This window comes from Camponotus floridanus, unplaced genomic scaffold (genome assembly GCF_003227725.1).
Source record: "Camponotus floridanus strain SB8 unplaced genomic scaffold, Cflo_v7.5 scaffold16, whole genome shotgun sequence".
NCBI classification, from domain to species: domain Eukaryota; kingdom Metazoa; phylum Arthropoda; class Insecta; order Hymenoptera; family Formicidae; genus Camponotus; species Camponotus floridanus.
In genome coordinates this window covers 3,740,565-3,756,843 of record NW_020229281.1, presented here as the reverse complement: position 1 = coordinate 3,756,843, position 16,279 = coordinate 3,740,565, and the positions used below count along the sequence as shown (strand labels likewise).

Sequence of the window (16,279 nt, the reverse complement as noted above, 5' to 3'; positions counted from 1 at the left end):
TAAAAATTATATAGACATTTAATTAACGCTTGTATGCAATTTAGAATGCACCCGGTACGTATGTAGCATCATTTACGAAGTATGAGTCGCTCATGAGAATGACACCATTGTTTTTTTTTTTCATTTTTCTCTTTACACCTTATTATACAAATACAACGAGACACCGTTACTTTTCTTATATTTTCTTCACATATTAAGAATATATTCCTAGATACTCTGCGATGGCGTGCGACCGTCCGTAAATAATTCGCCGGGCACTCGCGTGACGACGACGCGCGGAGAAATGTGTCGCCTTAAAATATATATAATAATAAATAATGATAATAATAATAATAATAAATAGAAATAATAACTGGCAAAATCCTTCAACAATTCTCTGAGAAATGACACTTTATACAGATCATGCGCCGCCGACGCGCGAGACGACGCGAACGTATATTTACGCCTCGTACGTCATCGTCATATCTCGATCTTGGTATATCACTCTCTAAACTGCGCTATGTGTGTGTGTTTGTGTATATATATATATATATTTTATATATTTATATAGAATGCATTATACAAACTCGCCACGCGGCTTGCAACCGCGTGTGACAGAAACACCGAAGCACATGCAAAACAACTCAAATATAACACAACGCCGGCTCCCCTCCTCTTTCTCTCTCCCATAAATAGAATAAATTATTCGTCTTTATGTACAAATGGTACTTCCTTCATACAGGATGTTTGTGCTTACGTAGGCCTGCACTCTCGCCGCGCGTTTAGCGTTAAGAGCTAGTTTTGTGTCGATACCACTCGTAGATGTGTCGAACTTTATTCCGCTTAAATGTCATTTCCGCGTCATTTACACCTAAAGAACTCTCTACGATATAGAGAAGGAAATTTCGATAAATCGTGATTGCGTGAAGAACCAATCGAGGATTGGTGGTGCGGCTGATTTGAAAAATATGGATGTGCGATTACTTATCAAGAACAGCTCGAAATCAAGTAAGTGTAGCGCTAAACGCACGATGAGTTATTGCTCTTAAAATGTACATCTTGTCCGCTTCTAGCTTGTGCAGATCTTTCACGGCGATTGTTTGACAGAACGGTGACAATTGAACTTTGCCCCTTTTCCATTGTATCAAAATATATTAAAATCCTGCGAGAGACTAAAACAAACGATATTATTCAATGTTGCTTGAAATTTTTATCTCCCACCGACATGCATTTACACTTTTCTTTTTACTTTCAAGCTATAGAATAACGTCGATTGTTGAAGTTCTCCCCGGTATGTCGATATATCTCACGGAGCAATAAAAATCTGCGGGAAATTGCATTGAAATCGATTCCTGAATTCAAATACACATATGCAATTTCGATTTCTTGAGATATTATCAATATATTATATATAAGAGCATATATTATATATTGATACACTGAGCTACTCAGAAAGAATATCTCGATAAAAGAAATGGAAATTGCAAAAAAAAATTTTGACGATGATATCCCGAGAATATTTTGCGAATGTCACAATAAAACTATATGTACACTCCAACAAGAGCGAGATGACGGTTACATTAATACATCCTTCAAACATTTTCCTTTATGTGCTTTATGTGAATTATTCCAGGGATATTATACGTTTCTCCAGCCAGAAATCATCCCAGCAAGATCCCGTGACAGATTTTCTCGCTATGTGGGACTCTATCGATTTGTTCTGTATATGCGTGCACAGGAAAAATAAAGAGCGCGTGCACCGCAGATTACCGCACAATATCCGTTAATAAATTAATGTTCGCATTCATCGTTTTGACAAACAGCGCCAAACGGTGCGGTCTTAAACGCCGTAAAACGGGAACGCTCTCTTAACGCTTTCAACCTCGGTGATTATGCAATATGTAAAATAGATTATTTGTTTGCTTATTCCGCAGGGTGGTGAGGGGGCGGGGGGGGGGGGAAGAGAACGCTTACAATATGACATGCGAATATGTACGGTCATCGTCGGGGCTCGCCGTCCGTTTACACGGGGAGGGTTTATCTCGTCGTTACGACGACGACATCGTATGGCACTAGGTGTATTAGCGTTTCCGTATAATCTCCGAAGCACTACCCTCGCGTAAAATGCAACTCATGCCTGGTACAAAAAATGAGATTCTTTCTCCATCACCTTCGGTATCTTACGGTTTGTTTAAGAAATGTGCGCGCATGATCTCACAATAAGAGTATTGTACGTTTCGAAGGGAGTGGAGAGGAGTGATGCGAGGAGAGATACGACGCTTCTCCTCTTTCTCTCTCTTTTAATTAGCTTCCTCCTCGCTCTCTCGGTATTTGTGTTAATGAACTTTAAGATTTTGTATTCCAATTTCCTGAAACGCACAACTCCGGTAGTCCGTGTGTCTTATATTTACGAAACTAGTATCTTTTGTAAACGAAGGCCACTCAATACAGAATCTACTGCAAATATTATAAGAGTATTCGTAGAATACTTCGAGAATAAATTCCCCTCGAATGTTTCGACGAGTTAAACGACATTTGCAGGCAGTTGGCGGACTGATGCTAAAACGTCGCGTCGTTTAAATCACGAGACGAGAGAATTGATTCTCGATCATAAATGTTTACTGAACTTGAGCGCGTCACGCTGTAAAGATTGATTATCTGGACGTATTTCCGTCAATACACGCATTACGGACATTTCTTCAAACTATGTTCTTCGTTTAATTCTTAAAACTATAGTTACTAACACTTAGGCCTCGCTAAGACAATTCGGCCTGCTGTTTTGAGATCGACGGGGAGGGGGAGGGGGGGATAAACGTCTCGCTTGCGTTTTATCTCTTCGCAAAAGATAATCGCATAAGTGGGACTGCGATTTGCGATATGAAAAAGATGACTCTCTCTCGAATAATAATCTAAGCTCGCGCAACTTAAGATACGTGTAAAAATCGATATAAAGTGATATTTACTAATTATTTCATTTGAAAAACTTGAATAATTTAAGCTATAATTCATGCAATTTAAATTATTAAACAATTGCAATTTAAATTATAAATTATTAACAGCAATATCATATAATTTACAAATTGTCAACAGAAAAAATTGCCTAGAAATAAAACGATTATATGATTCTATACCACTCATTTTTATATAAAACGAGTGAATTTAGAGTAGACGGGAATTTTGTACTGTTAATTGAAATAGCGTTCGCAATGCTCTCTCTCAGTCTCTCTGTTAAATAAAGGATATAAGAGAGAATTAAATTTTCGGTTCGTCAAAGCATTATTGACTGATCACAGCATCGCGTATTGTCGCATCACCACATTCAATGTATATAGAGAGCACTAAACAATTTTTTGATTCAATAGAATTGCCATTGCAAAACATGCCGCACGTGCCAATCGACTATTGTCTAAAAACATGGAATATGGCAGTTTGACATTAAAACAGAAATATTGAGTTTTTCTCGATAAAATTTCATCTTGCGACTACATTGTCGGCTGGATGGACGAAAAAGAGAACATTTTTTTAAAACACATGTTTTTAAAAAGCATACAAACACAAGATTAATGACTTTTAACCCGCTGACTGCCATGCATGCCCCGTGTGTATTTCGCAACCAATTTATCAAGAGAAAATAGTAGCCAGTATGCGAGGAATATCACCGACTATTCCTTTTATCCCCCAAAAACTAATTAAGTATAAAACTAATAACAATTTTATAATAAGAACAAAGCTTTATACATACATTGCATAGAATGGCAGTGAACGAGTTCAGCTATTTTAAAACTTTCAAGATCTTTAGTTCACTCTTTCTCTCTTTTTCTCACTTTGTAGTCGTACGCTACATTCATTTTAACATTCTCCAATTGCAAGACGGGGAACAACAAAGTCTAAACGTTCTACCCTATAGTCGATACATGGAAATTCTTGCATAAAACTCCAGCCTCTCCTTTTATATCGCGCACGCGCGCGCGCGTGCACGCATTGAATGGAACTAAGAATTCAAGTTCTCTTAAATGCGGGTTTTGAATACGGCCTTACGTATTACAGCAATAAGATCGGCATGTAAACATTGGTTAAATCGGAAATGTCCCGATCCGATATAATCGTACTACATCCTAAGCAATTCCAAAAACAATGTGTCCACACACATCCTTATATTATAATTTACGGGTTTTTCTCTAATGGTTTCATTTTACATTATATTATTATGTAATCTTTAGATTTTGTCATTTCTTACGACGCGTAAACGTTAAGTTGAGAAAATAATTTTTTTTTGTTTATATAACAAGCAAAATGTTCAACTTGTTTCTTCATAAATATTCAATTTTCCATAAGTCTTCTTTATGGGGTTCAATGGTTCCAGCAGAAACACTTAATTTGCACGTATTTTATATTTTACTTTTTTTTTTCATTTTAGTTCTTCCTTTTCCCGTCAGCGCGCGCAAAATGCATGAACCACTATCTATTCGAAAGAAGATATCTATTTTTTTAATCACTGGGTCCAGAACCATTGTACATTAATTGTTACTTATTGTATTACGTCCAATGCTGAGCATGTTGCAACGCTAAGAGCATCCGTGAAATATCATCAGCTAGAAAGCACAAAGAGTATTCTAATATCTTCAGAACGTCTTATAGTATGCTGAAATGTTTCTAGCTTGCTTTGGTTTTTCTCAGTCAATTCTCTTGACGTTCCGAGGATCCCACTTGACAATACTTTCCTCCAGTAATGTCCAACTTTTATTCGGTCTGTATTTTATGCTTCACGTTATTAAGCGGGGACTGTGCAAACCCTCCACCTGAGTGTCAATTTGAGGACAATGTTGTGTATCAGGCGGTCCCCAATCGTGCAAATTTCCACTGTTAGCTAATCTGTGCGTGAGTCGATGTGCTATAGAGAAACCTCCACTACCTTCCAATTGCGTTAGAACTATGATGACTTGTCTAAAAAAAAGCAATGGAGTAATGTAAAGTTTAATCTTGCATTGAATGAAACAAGATTAAATGATATCTTACCTGTGAAGGGGGGGAACACTATCGGCAGTTCTGAGTTGTCCTCTTGTGGACACGACGTTATAACTTTCATGGCAGTCGCATTTTACATGAATCCATTTGTTTACATGACGATTTTCGACCATTACAACTAAACCGGCCCATCCTTTAGTTAAATAATAAGCGGTCATACCTTCTCTACCCTGTTTATAAATCAATATGAATTTAAGCAATAATTATAGCAAATATAAGCAATGTTCATTTTATTAATGTAGTATTATATTGTGAATTTATTATATTAGTATAATTATATATTATATTATGCACATATTATGTATTATATAATGTATTACAACATATTATTCAAAATATTTAAATTGCTTACTTCGTGTCGTTGCCCTTTAGCCAATGTTAAACTTATAATAGCATCAGCTAAGACAAAGGCAGGCGGTGATATCTGTTCGACCAGAAGCCTCTTTGAACTATGAATGGCGAGAACATATTCTGGGTAACTGGACGTATCTTCCATCCCAGTATGCCAATGATTAAAAGCTAGGCACACAACGATATACAGATCTCTCTCCAACATCTTGTGACAGCCGACAAAACCGCGTACTTGCCGTTTACTATGCTCTACTAATCTACCAACTTCCGGAGCAGCCGGAGATCTCGTGCGAAAAACTACTACGCACAAATCCAATTGAGAACGTTGCGACTTTTCCGAATTTCTATAAAATTATATATTTATGTTATATTGTATGCTTGCGTGCGCGCGCGAGATATATTTTACCTTTGACCCTCTTGGAACAGCGTAAATTCCGTTTCGGTGGGTTCTAATACTGTTAAAAGCACGCACGATAAATGTCTGAGGGATGACAATGGAGGAAGAGTGCCGCGTAATCTCACTTCACTCCATCCGACTCTTGTCTTACAAATGTCAATGCAATCGAAATACTTTAAAACGTCGTCGAAAGATATCCAAAAGACGCCATCCGAAGCACCATGCGGCATAAGCATCTCTCGTAATTGCAGAGTCCATATAGGACTGTCGTCCGACCAATCCCCTTTCCAACTGTAGTGACCCCAAGGATTGCGTAGTCGTAACAATCGTATTCCCTGCGTAATATGATAATTTCCTTTCATCGTCAAGACGATATGCGCGGCATAACACATATTTTAAATGATAAACTTGGTATCTATAAAACTTACTTGTACGTCTCGTACATCGAGAACAGAATACGCATGCCTGAAAAAAATGTACGTTTTGATTAGGAACGATCGACAGAAAATAAAGCATACAAACTTGAATTCATATGAATAACACAAAATAAATTAAATATTCGAATTACCTCGGTCTTAAACCTTTGCGTTGATATTCTTCTTCGTCAACCTTCATATTACCTCCTCCACAGCTAGCACCCATTAAAAACATAGCCTGCCTCGAGGACAAGAGTTGTGCCCATATTAGGTCCCTATCGAGTTCGTCTTCGCTTGGCAATGCTGAAGGTTGTAAAGGCACGCTCTCACACGGGGCACCAGTTAACGTCGCTAGACCTTCTATAGCACGGCCAGATACCAAGGCTTCATAACAGCCGTGTATTTTAGCGACTGCTTTCTCAATTAGCGGCACCCAAAGTTGTTTTCTTTTTGCCTTCAATATAAAACATATGTCATTTTTATAATGCCGCGAATAAAAATAAAGCGAATTTGTAAATAAATGAATATAATAGGATATAAATGAATATAATAGGATATGTCTATACATATTAGAAGAGAAATTAACTATTAATTTACAGAAATTAATATATTATTAGTAGGTATCTATAATGCATATCTTTTGGTAACATACAGACAAAATATACCTGAGAGTACACTAAGTGACCTCTCTTATCACAGGGTAATAGATCATCAACAAGTACCGTCGTCCATTTTCCATCTTTACATAGTCTAACTTGGTAAGCACCTTCGGGGCATGTCTCCTTCATGACCAAAACTCTTCTCACAAGCTCGTCACTCTCGGCGAGAACAGCCAAAGCCGACAGTAACCAACAATTTCCTAAGACACCTTGCGAGATATCAGAGGGTAGGGGTGTCCTAAAGACAGCCCAAGGCAGTTTAGAATCGACACTTGAATCCACGTTTATTTGGTGTGGCCTTCTCCATTGAACGACATGATTATCCTTTGTATCCGCGGGATTATAGTACAAGGATTTCGGAGCAGGAGGAAACGAATCGTCGACGAACGGCTCATTTGTCTATAAGATAAATGTGTATAAAAAGAAATTAATTATTTAATTTTCATTAAAAATTTATGATATTTGAGTCACAGTGCGCTTTAGATTTATGTCGTTACCTCTTTGCAATATCGAACAATGCGCTCCCATTTCTCTAGCGCTTCTCTCTCTTCTAGCTGCCTGAGATTTTCCATTACTACGCTTTCTTGCCGTTGTATTCTAAGAGTACTAGTGCCTGATTCGAGGAGCCTAGGTATCCCTCTATCTCCAGATACTTGGGACAGCGATTTTGAGCTTTGGCACATTTCGCAAACAACAGTCGTACTCTTGTTTTCGTACGTGCACAATTTGCATTGCCACTAAAATATGTAAAAAATTATTAAATAACATAAAATTAATAATATTTTAGCTTCTAATGCAGTGAGTTAAATAAGAATTAAAATTAAAAACTAGTAAGCTAAGAATTATCATACAACTTATTATCGTACAACTTATTTTTGTAAATCTCTCAATGAAAAAGAAGAATACTAACTTGAGTATGCGAAGGATCTCTAGTTCTCGAGTGCCTTTTGTCAGCTGCTGACGAGCCATTTCTTCTTACAGAATTTCTGTGCCTTGGAGTAACTGCTTTGGAATTTGTCGGGGTCGAGCAGAGTCTCGGGCTTGGACTCCGTTGACCTAGAGCTCTATTATCTTTCGGAACTTCGAGAAAGTCTGCCAAAGTTTTGCAAGCGTTGCAGTTTTGCGCCGAGAGCGGATTCCTCAGCGTGCATGACGGGCATACCCAGCTCTCGCCTTTTCGCAGAGTGGCATCTTCTAGATGCATGATGCTCTTCAGCTTCGAGCCGCAGCAAGCCTCACATGTCGTTCTCGATGCGGCATTCAACAGAGTACACTTTTTGCACGTCCACACCGGCGATGGTGGATCTATCTGATCGTCTAGATCGGACTCTGCCGTAGCCAAGGTGGCTGATTTCGGTGGTATATATCTGACACTATCTCTCGACACCACGATCGGCGATTGTGCGTGCGTCGGATAGCTACTCGTGTCCTTCGTGACAGTTATCAAGCTGGGTTGTGTCAACGATGGGGGCGATCTGGATGAGCCACAAATATCGCAACCACTGGACCACAATGGGTTATATGCATAAGAACACTTTCTGCAGGTCCACATACGCTTAAGTGGACTCATATTCGGTACATCACCCACCGGACTGGTCGCCTCGCTGTGCGCTTTCGTCGGTACCAGACCTAACTTACTGCTCTGTTTCTTTGGCAATGGCGGCGGTATATCGGGATCTGTGATCCCGATGTAGGAATACTTTGGTCTCGAGTTGAAGCCGATGGAATGTGGCGGTACCGCGGGTGGTTCCTCATCGTTCAAACTTCTACGATTGACAGTCTTCTTCTGCGTCACGTTCGCAACGGAATCGGCGTCGGAAAAGGATCTTCTGTAAGATAGAGGTCCCGCGGATGATAGCGCGCGTGGCACCCAAGCTGGCACACTGATAACCACTCCGCTGCAGGGTGCGGGACTCCTAGGAGCGTCGCACGCTTCGCACTGTTCCAAACCAGGCGCATTGTCCAACGTGCAATTGTCGCAGCTCCATAAGCCATCGTCTTGCCGCGTTTCCGGTACTACTAGGCTCGTGGGTCTTTGCACCACATGTTCTGACAATTTTTGAACAACGGAACCATTCGATAACGAACGACTGACTTTAGACTTGACCCGTTCATACATAGAAGGACTATGTCGTTTCGGAGAGCGTTGAGAGGTATCGGTATTTTCTGTAAACGGAAGCGCAGTAGACTCCATTGCTCCAATTGACGGTAAAATCCAATCTTTATGGTCCACTCTTTGTCTTTCGTTTCGACTTATGCTTGTCAACTGTGCCATGCCTGGAAAATTTGATAGCGACAATTCAGTAATGTACAATATATTCCGATCAACTATAATATAATACTTGTATAAAACTCACCTGTATTATTAATTTTATCATTATTACTGGAGTTGCTTGTACCAGCATTCACATCTAGAACATTGGCCAAAAGTCCAGAGGGGATTTTAAGACGATTTTCTTTATGCAGCGTAATCTTTTTGCTCTTGCGTGCACCAATCTTCTTTCCATCGATTTGAGCTATTGATGCACTGGCATCACAAGCAGCGCAAACCAATGAACTGCAGTTATTGTCCAATAGACATCGAATACAAGTCCATTGTGTGATTAAAGAAGGTAAAGACGAAAAACGTTTCAGTGGTTTCCTTTCAGATGAGCTGCCATTCCATGAACCACAACGTAAATTTTTCTTAACTTTGCATGCAGACAGATATCTCTCGGAACTGCAAGTTTATAGAAATACATTACATAAGAATATACCAATATTTTGCATAACAATATCACAAAAGTAATAAAACATTGCATTCTAAACAATTAAATAATGTGTATAAGAATATAATAAAAAATATCAATCATAATTGTGATACTTGTCTCGTAAACAACGCAATATCAATGTTCACTATGGAAAATTAAATTTCTTTGCCAAGTTAAATAAGATAACACAATCCTACGATGCAGACCTAATGCAACCTTGACGTGTACCTAAACACTTTCTTAGCATAAATAAATAAATAAATAATTAGGCAGTCTCATGAAGGGCTACATACATAACGAGAGACACAGATCTAAATGTTGCGGCTACATATGATTATTATGTTCACTGCTCGATATAAACATGATACACATAACAGAATCATATATAATCACATTTAATACCAAAATAGTACCGATATCCATGTAGACTGACAAGATCGCCGGTTCCTCGAGGTACACACGAACACGTATGGGGAGGAAGGAGGGAAGGGGGGAGAGAACAGGGGGGAAAAAAGTCACGAGAGAAAAGGACGGTGGGAAGGGGATGAAATCGCGACCCTCACCCGTTAGTAACAGCGCGTCGGGACTCGCCGCACTGGCTGACAGGTAGCGACGTTTCCGTCTGGGGGTTGCGCGCCGCCAATCTGTCGGTCCTCGGCGGTGGCGTCGGCGGCGTCGATTCCCCGGAGGTGGACGACGACGCCTGTGCCCGTGGGCACTCTTCGTCCTCGCGTCCTTCCCTCGTCGAACGTCGCTCGCGCGCCCCCGCACCTTCCTCCTCCCCCTCCCCCTCCTCCTCCTCCTCCTCTTCCTCCTCTTGCCGCGCGCTTCCGCTACGCTCCGCGGCGATCGACGGGACACGGTCGACACCGCCGGCCCTCTCGTCGCTCCTGAGCCGCGTCAGCCCGCACCTGGCGCATCTCGCGCTCTCCGTTGGATTTATCAGGGCGCACTCCGAGCAATGCCATTGCAACACCGACGCGATCGAGCCCATTCTCCACGCGTAGTCATGGCTCCCCCGCTGCGCCGCGCTATATCACCACTATGTCACCACGGACGCGGGCAGGACGCGACGGCGTCGACGGCGGCACCACCGCGAAGCAGCACCGCGGACGCGACGACGTCGATCTTCGATTCCGACTCCCCGAGTCGCGCTTACCGAGACACCCACGCGAACTCGCGTATACACGCAACGCACATACACAGCCTGCTCTTTCTCTTTCCCCGTGTCTGATCTTCCTGATCGCCCCGTCGCCGCACCTGGAGAAACGCGACGACGCGGCCGCCAACGGGCGGCGGTTAACGGCGACGATCAGCTGTGCCGCGTCCCGCTCGTCGTCGCGAGGATGTCGCCGTCGTCGGATGCCGCGACAGGAGCCCGCCGTTCTTTGTCATATGTTCCGCGACGGCCATCTTGCTCGTCGATCCCCTCCACTTGTCGACTGTCCCTCTCCCCCCCGTTGCTCTCATTCTCGCAGGAACGGCGCCAGATTGTTCGCCCTGGACAATTCGTCGTGAAACATGGATCACATTTCGCGGGACTGATATATTGATTAGTGAAAATATTTCTCTCTCTCTCGCTTTCGACAAATTCATTATCCATATTTTAGAAAAATTTATATGCTCCAAAATGCATAATTATATTTATAATTACTGGTATAAATTATTTTGTAAGAATCTTTTCTAGAGATAGCAAAAGAATCGTAACAATAGTCAGTAATCATATGTTGTTTTGATGACACGTCTTCAGTCTAATCGAATATATTTACACGATTGGCTCTGCATGAAAATTAAATGTTAATTACAACATTTCGTAAGGTGCGTTACTGGACGTTTTAATTACCGTGCGTACTGGCGGCATCTGTCACAGAACAGATGAAAGATGTATAGTTTCTATTATAGCAATCGAGGCAATCCCATCACCAAGTCCCTGTGGCGCAGAGGATAGCGCGTTGGACTTCTAATCCAAAGGTCGTGGGTTCGATCCCCACCAGGGATGCGCGAGCGGGTATAAAACCGTTTGTATATATTTTTTTACAGATGCGTATTATTTATTTTGATTTTTGAAAATAGATTTAATAGAAATACTTATCGATAAATTTATTATTTATTATTATTTTTGTATTTTAAACATAACATTAAAAAAAAGAATCTACAAAAGAATTGCGATTATTTATATTTGATTCTTTTTCAATATTCTTTTTAAATTTTATACATTTTATGCCATCACGTAAATATAAATATATCTTGAAAACAAGATTATTATTCTATACGTCATATATTATACGTCATATATCGCGTATAGGTAAGATCACGTCAGCAGTATTATGTTAGAAGGACGTTCGATTTTATTTTACGTAAAAATGAAAGAGCTCATTGTGTGCGTAAACGTCTATAAATATATTGTATAATAGTCAGAGTTTTGTTGAATTAAAATGTATTTTTACGTTAAGTATAAAGCAAACTCTTTTTAAAAAATATAAGTATATATATATGCATATATATGTATGTATATTTTTTCCCGAGAATATTAAAATTTCTCGGTAATTTTTTATAAAAAAAAGAATATGCAGAAAAAAATTGTTTTCGAGAAATCCAAATTCGCGAAACTGAAATTTTTAGCATAAATCATATTTAACGAGCCTTGTACATTCGGTGGATCATTAAGGGATGACACACGAAACTCTCCGTGCTCTCTCTGGACCTACCAGATTTATATTTCTCCGCAAAAGCTCACGTGCCATCCCCTTTTGGTCACCGAGGCAGCACGCCGTCAGTTTATTTACGGAAACGCTTCTTCTTTGCTTCTTACCGAGAAGTGTCTTACTTTGACTGCACTCTTGACAGTCTTTCAGTTTTGTTTGATTTTTCGGAGCGAAAATAATTCTGGAGTACAACATACAAAGAACAGTGAGCAAGATAAATATACTTTCAATTAGAAAAGGAAACAAGCGTCATATTTTATTATTTTTCGATTAAAATTTTATTCTCATTCTCGTAAATAAATTTTTCATATTGTATTTTATATTTGAATCCAATACACCATGCAAACTTGAAAGGTCAAATATTTTTATTAGACAAAAATTATATTATTCGAAAAGAATAATGGAAATACATTTATTAACATTAATTATACACAAATGAAACGTTATTAATTACATTGCGCTGTGTAAAAATCTTTCATATAATTTATTAATTGCGCAAACAAATGCGTAAAATTATATTTATATTTCATTATAAATAACACGACATTTCTATATATTTTTATTATATATTTTTATATATACGTCAAGATTTATTCGAGAGGACATTTCCACTATTGCAACGAAGTCTTTGCCAAATAGCCATGACATTCTGAATTTTCCGTTCTTTGATGCTTCTCCCAATATTTCCATTGTCATTCATTAGGAGTAATGGTGGCATTCAAATTTTCCATTTTGTCAATCATTACCTGTGTTTTCACAAACTTGGCCAACTTGGAATGACGTGTGCTTAATTTTTCATTTTATTTCTCAGACTTTCAAATCGCGACATAAATCGACCTCGCGCGTTTCCGCCGCGTTCACGCTCTTTGGAATGGAGCCAACATAATCCACTACTAGACAGCTAGTCGCCACTAGACCACGATTCCAATTCGTAATCATAGAATAGCCTCATAAATAATTTCGTTGTTCTTTCTCCATCATTTGTAGCAACGGCGGAGCTCTTAATTAACGGCGATTATGCACACGAGATATCTACGCATTCTGCGATTCTTTCGCGAAGGTATCGAGTGTCGTTATATAACGCTCAATTTATTGCTAGCAGCGAAAAGACGCGAAAGTCTTCGGATACATTAGGTCTCGCAGGGATCATATAACGAGTATAAATGACTTATTTCAATTATAATGTGTTAGTATTTTGTTTATTATACGCTTTTGCTCTCTATATTATTCTGAACGCTTCGAATAAGAATAAAGGAATTTTTATACTACTTATAAAATTTTATACTGAAATAAAGATGTTTTTACGATCATCTATAATATGTAACAAGGCCCCCTGCTGCTTGAGGAATTCTTAAATCCTGGCAATTGACATCGCTGTCCGTTTACCCTGAGTCAACTAACCGTTTAACATCTCTCTCGAGAGGGTCTCATATAATCACACTTGTAAATGGAAAATTTTCCGCGTGGCGATATCATGAATAAATACGTTACACTTATATTGCTTTCGTATCGCGTGCAAAAATTGCATCGAGTGTTTGCTAGACTTTAGCGTAAAAAAATGTGCGATTTTATTGCAAAGTATATAATACGTTTTTAATATTTACTTGCGATAAAATTAATCTAATCGATCAGACAGTCATTCATGTATCATTAAAAGAAATAGATGTCATTATTATGTCGGATGTCTTTAAAAGAGAGCTAGCTTGAACGTGTGCTATTTCGTGACACTTTTTATAATTTCGAGATTTAATGTTGAGAAGTGAGAGAATATATAATTAAATTCTAATTAAATTTTCGATAAAATTGTTTGAGAAGAAAAATATAGTGCTCACGCGAGAAAAAATTACGTTTATCGCATGAAAACGTGATTCTGTCACACATTACGTCATTTATTTTCTACAATATTAACTGATGCATGTCTAATAACGGTTAACACTATGACGCAGTTCCTTCACGCGTCGACAGACTTTTTCTTCGCTTCTCTTTGAAGTAAACAGCTCACTGCGAAGAAAACGTTTAAAATGCCGTGATTATTTATAAAGAACTTTCTTTTATAAGATCGATAATGAATATACGAGAAAGCATCTACTAGAATTCCTGTGCTTTAAGGTCGTACTTTGCCATAATTTTTTTTTCGATATATTTAGAAAATCCATTTTAATCATATAAATTGATAAAGAATATCAAATATATATGATTATTGTAAGATATTTGATTTGCAAATTTTTCGTCTTCTACTTTTATAAATAAATATACTATTTTACAAATAAAAGTATATTAAGAAAGAACTTTCTAAGCTTTGTGTTTTAGATAAAAATTTATATGTTTCGAAAAATTCCTGGAAAGAATTATTGCATGAAGGAAGCGTAACAACAAATGTATGTCTTGCCATGCTTACACATTTATTTTTAAATGAGGACATACTAAATAAAATAGAAAGAACTTTCTAAACTTTGCGTTAGGTAAGAATTTAAAAATTTCGAAAAATTCCTGAAAAAGCGTATTGCATCAAGAAAGCGCATAATAAATGCATATTTTGCCAAGTTTATGCGTTATCCTGTTTTTTACGAGACGTTTTTGATTCGCTGACATTTGCGGCCGATATTTACTGCTATCTTTTGCGGTAACGCAAAAGCATTTTATCAGAGCGACAACTTTCGACCTCATATATGCAGACTGTAGGATGGATAAAAATACAAGAAGAATTATTGACGTGAGATGGGTTATCAAAGTGGCAGCTCTTCGCGCGGTTTTCGCGTGTTACGAATACATGTAAATCGATATTACGTATCGGCGGTCAATGGCATCAGATCCGGTTGGCGACTGCTGTAAAATTTGTCTGGCGATTGTATTACGATTATTTACGATAAAAATCGAGCAAATATCATTTGAATCAATCTTAATCATTATATTATCTACATCGCAAAATATTATTCGCAATAATATCACTCTCTACGTACTATGTCTAAAAACAAATTCGCAATTTACAATGAGTTTCTGTTTTTTTTTGTAATATATTTATATTCTATTATAATTATAAAGAAACGCTGAGTTTTTTCCTAGATTTGCCGACTTTGCGATAAACAGCGTGCGTCTTATCACGCAAGCGTAATTATTTGCATTATGGTAATGCATTCCGTTTGCCAATAAATTATACATGTGAATCAGTACGAGCCTGTATTGCTAAAAACGACACTGTATGTGCGATGAACTTTTATCAGTGATAGCCAGGAACGGAGTAGGTATTTCCCGTTGCTAGCGGAATTTTGCGGTTTGGGAAATTTTACCGTTCATAATCTGCTGATAAAAAAATTTTTTCTTATATCAGACTTCTTATTATGTAAGATTCATATGCATTGTTTAAACAGTTAAGATTTAAAAAAATATGTCATAGATAGATTTCAATCATATATAATTAAATAAAAATATCAATAATTTTTCTAATATAGTGTCTCTCTTTTTCTCTCTCTTTCATGTGTATCATTTCATGCTTACATATTATTACTTAATTTAATTACTTTTTCTTATTTATAATTATATTTATATAATTATAAATAAAAATCATATAAGAATTAAACATTTTTTTTCAATTCTTGAATTCAATTATTTTAAAGTCCTCAAGTTTTTAATGTAGATGTATTGCATGTACTATTTTTCGCATTTATTGCAGTTGATTTTTCAAAATTGTTTTCAAATAGTTCCTATAATAATAATAATAAAATTGTTTTCAAATAGTTCCTATAATAATAATAATTGTAATAGAAGAGAAAAAAGGGAAAAAAGTTTTGTTTCGTTCTACATAGATGTATTTTGTTGTAGCATAATATATATGTGCTCGTATGGATAGATACGTGAATGATTTTCTTATGCACAACGCTTCGCATAATCACTGCTGTCACGTCTTCACTCTGTAATTCTGTTCTCGTATCTCGAACAAAAATAGATAAGTTATCAATTATTAATGAGCGACGTCAACGGTATATTCCGGCAAATTATA

The 16,279-nt window shown here is 37.9% G+C and overlaps 1 protein-coding gene and 1 non-coding gene across 2 annotated transcripts; one reads left to right on the top strand and one right to left on the bottom strand.

Annotated features, from left to right (window-relative positions):
* Window positions 1-3,041: 3,041 nt before the first annotated feature.
* Window positions 3,042-11,002, bottom strand: LOC105248194 (calpain-D). Its single transcript, XM_025406867.1, has 11 exons — window positions 10,141-11,002; window positions 9,185-9,546; window positions 7,738-9,104; window positions 7,325-7,564; window positions 6,834-7,226; window positions 6,321-6,622; window positions 6,181-6,217; window positions 5,762-6,087; window positions 5,357-5,699; window positions 4,996-5,174; window positions 3,042-4,923 (listed from the first exon to the last, which is right to left on the bottom strand). Exons 1-11 carry the CDS (start codon window positions 10,569-10,571, stop codon window positions 4,743-4,745), a joined length of 4,161 nt encoding a protein of 1,386 aa, XP_025262652.1. The 5' UTR covers window positions 10,572-11,002; the 3' UTR covers window positions 3,042-4,742.
* Window positions 11,003-11,503: 501 nt separating this feature from the next.
* Trnar-ucu lies at window positions 11,504-11,576 on the top strand. The gene has a single exon. It is a non-coding gene; the product is annotated as a tRNA-Arg (tRNA).
* The last annotated feature ends 4,703 nt before the right edge of the window (window positions 11,577-16,279 follow it).

Bases quoted from the DNA above. Each gene is read 5' to 3' on its own strand.
- LOC105248194 (XM_025406867.1), bottom strand. From the start codon at position 10,571: ATGGGCTCGATCGCGTCGGTGTTGCAATGGCATTGCTCGGAGTGCGCC. The intron at 6,088-6,180 runs GTAAGTTTTATA...CATATTACGCAG, and splicing joins TCGATGTACGAGACGTACAA to GGAATACGATTGTTACGACT. The intron at 5,175-5,356 runs GTAAGCAATTTA...ATTTATAAACAG, and splicing joins CTAAAGGGCAACGACACGAA to GGTAGAGAAGGTATGACCGC.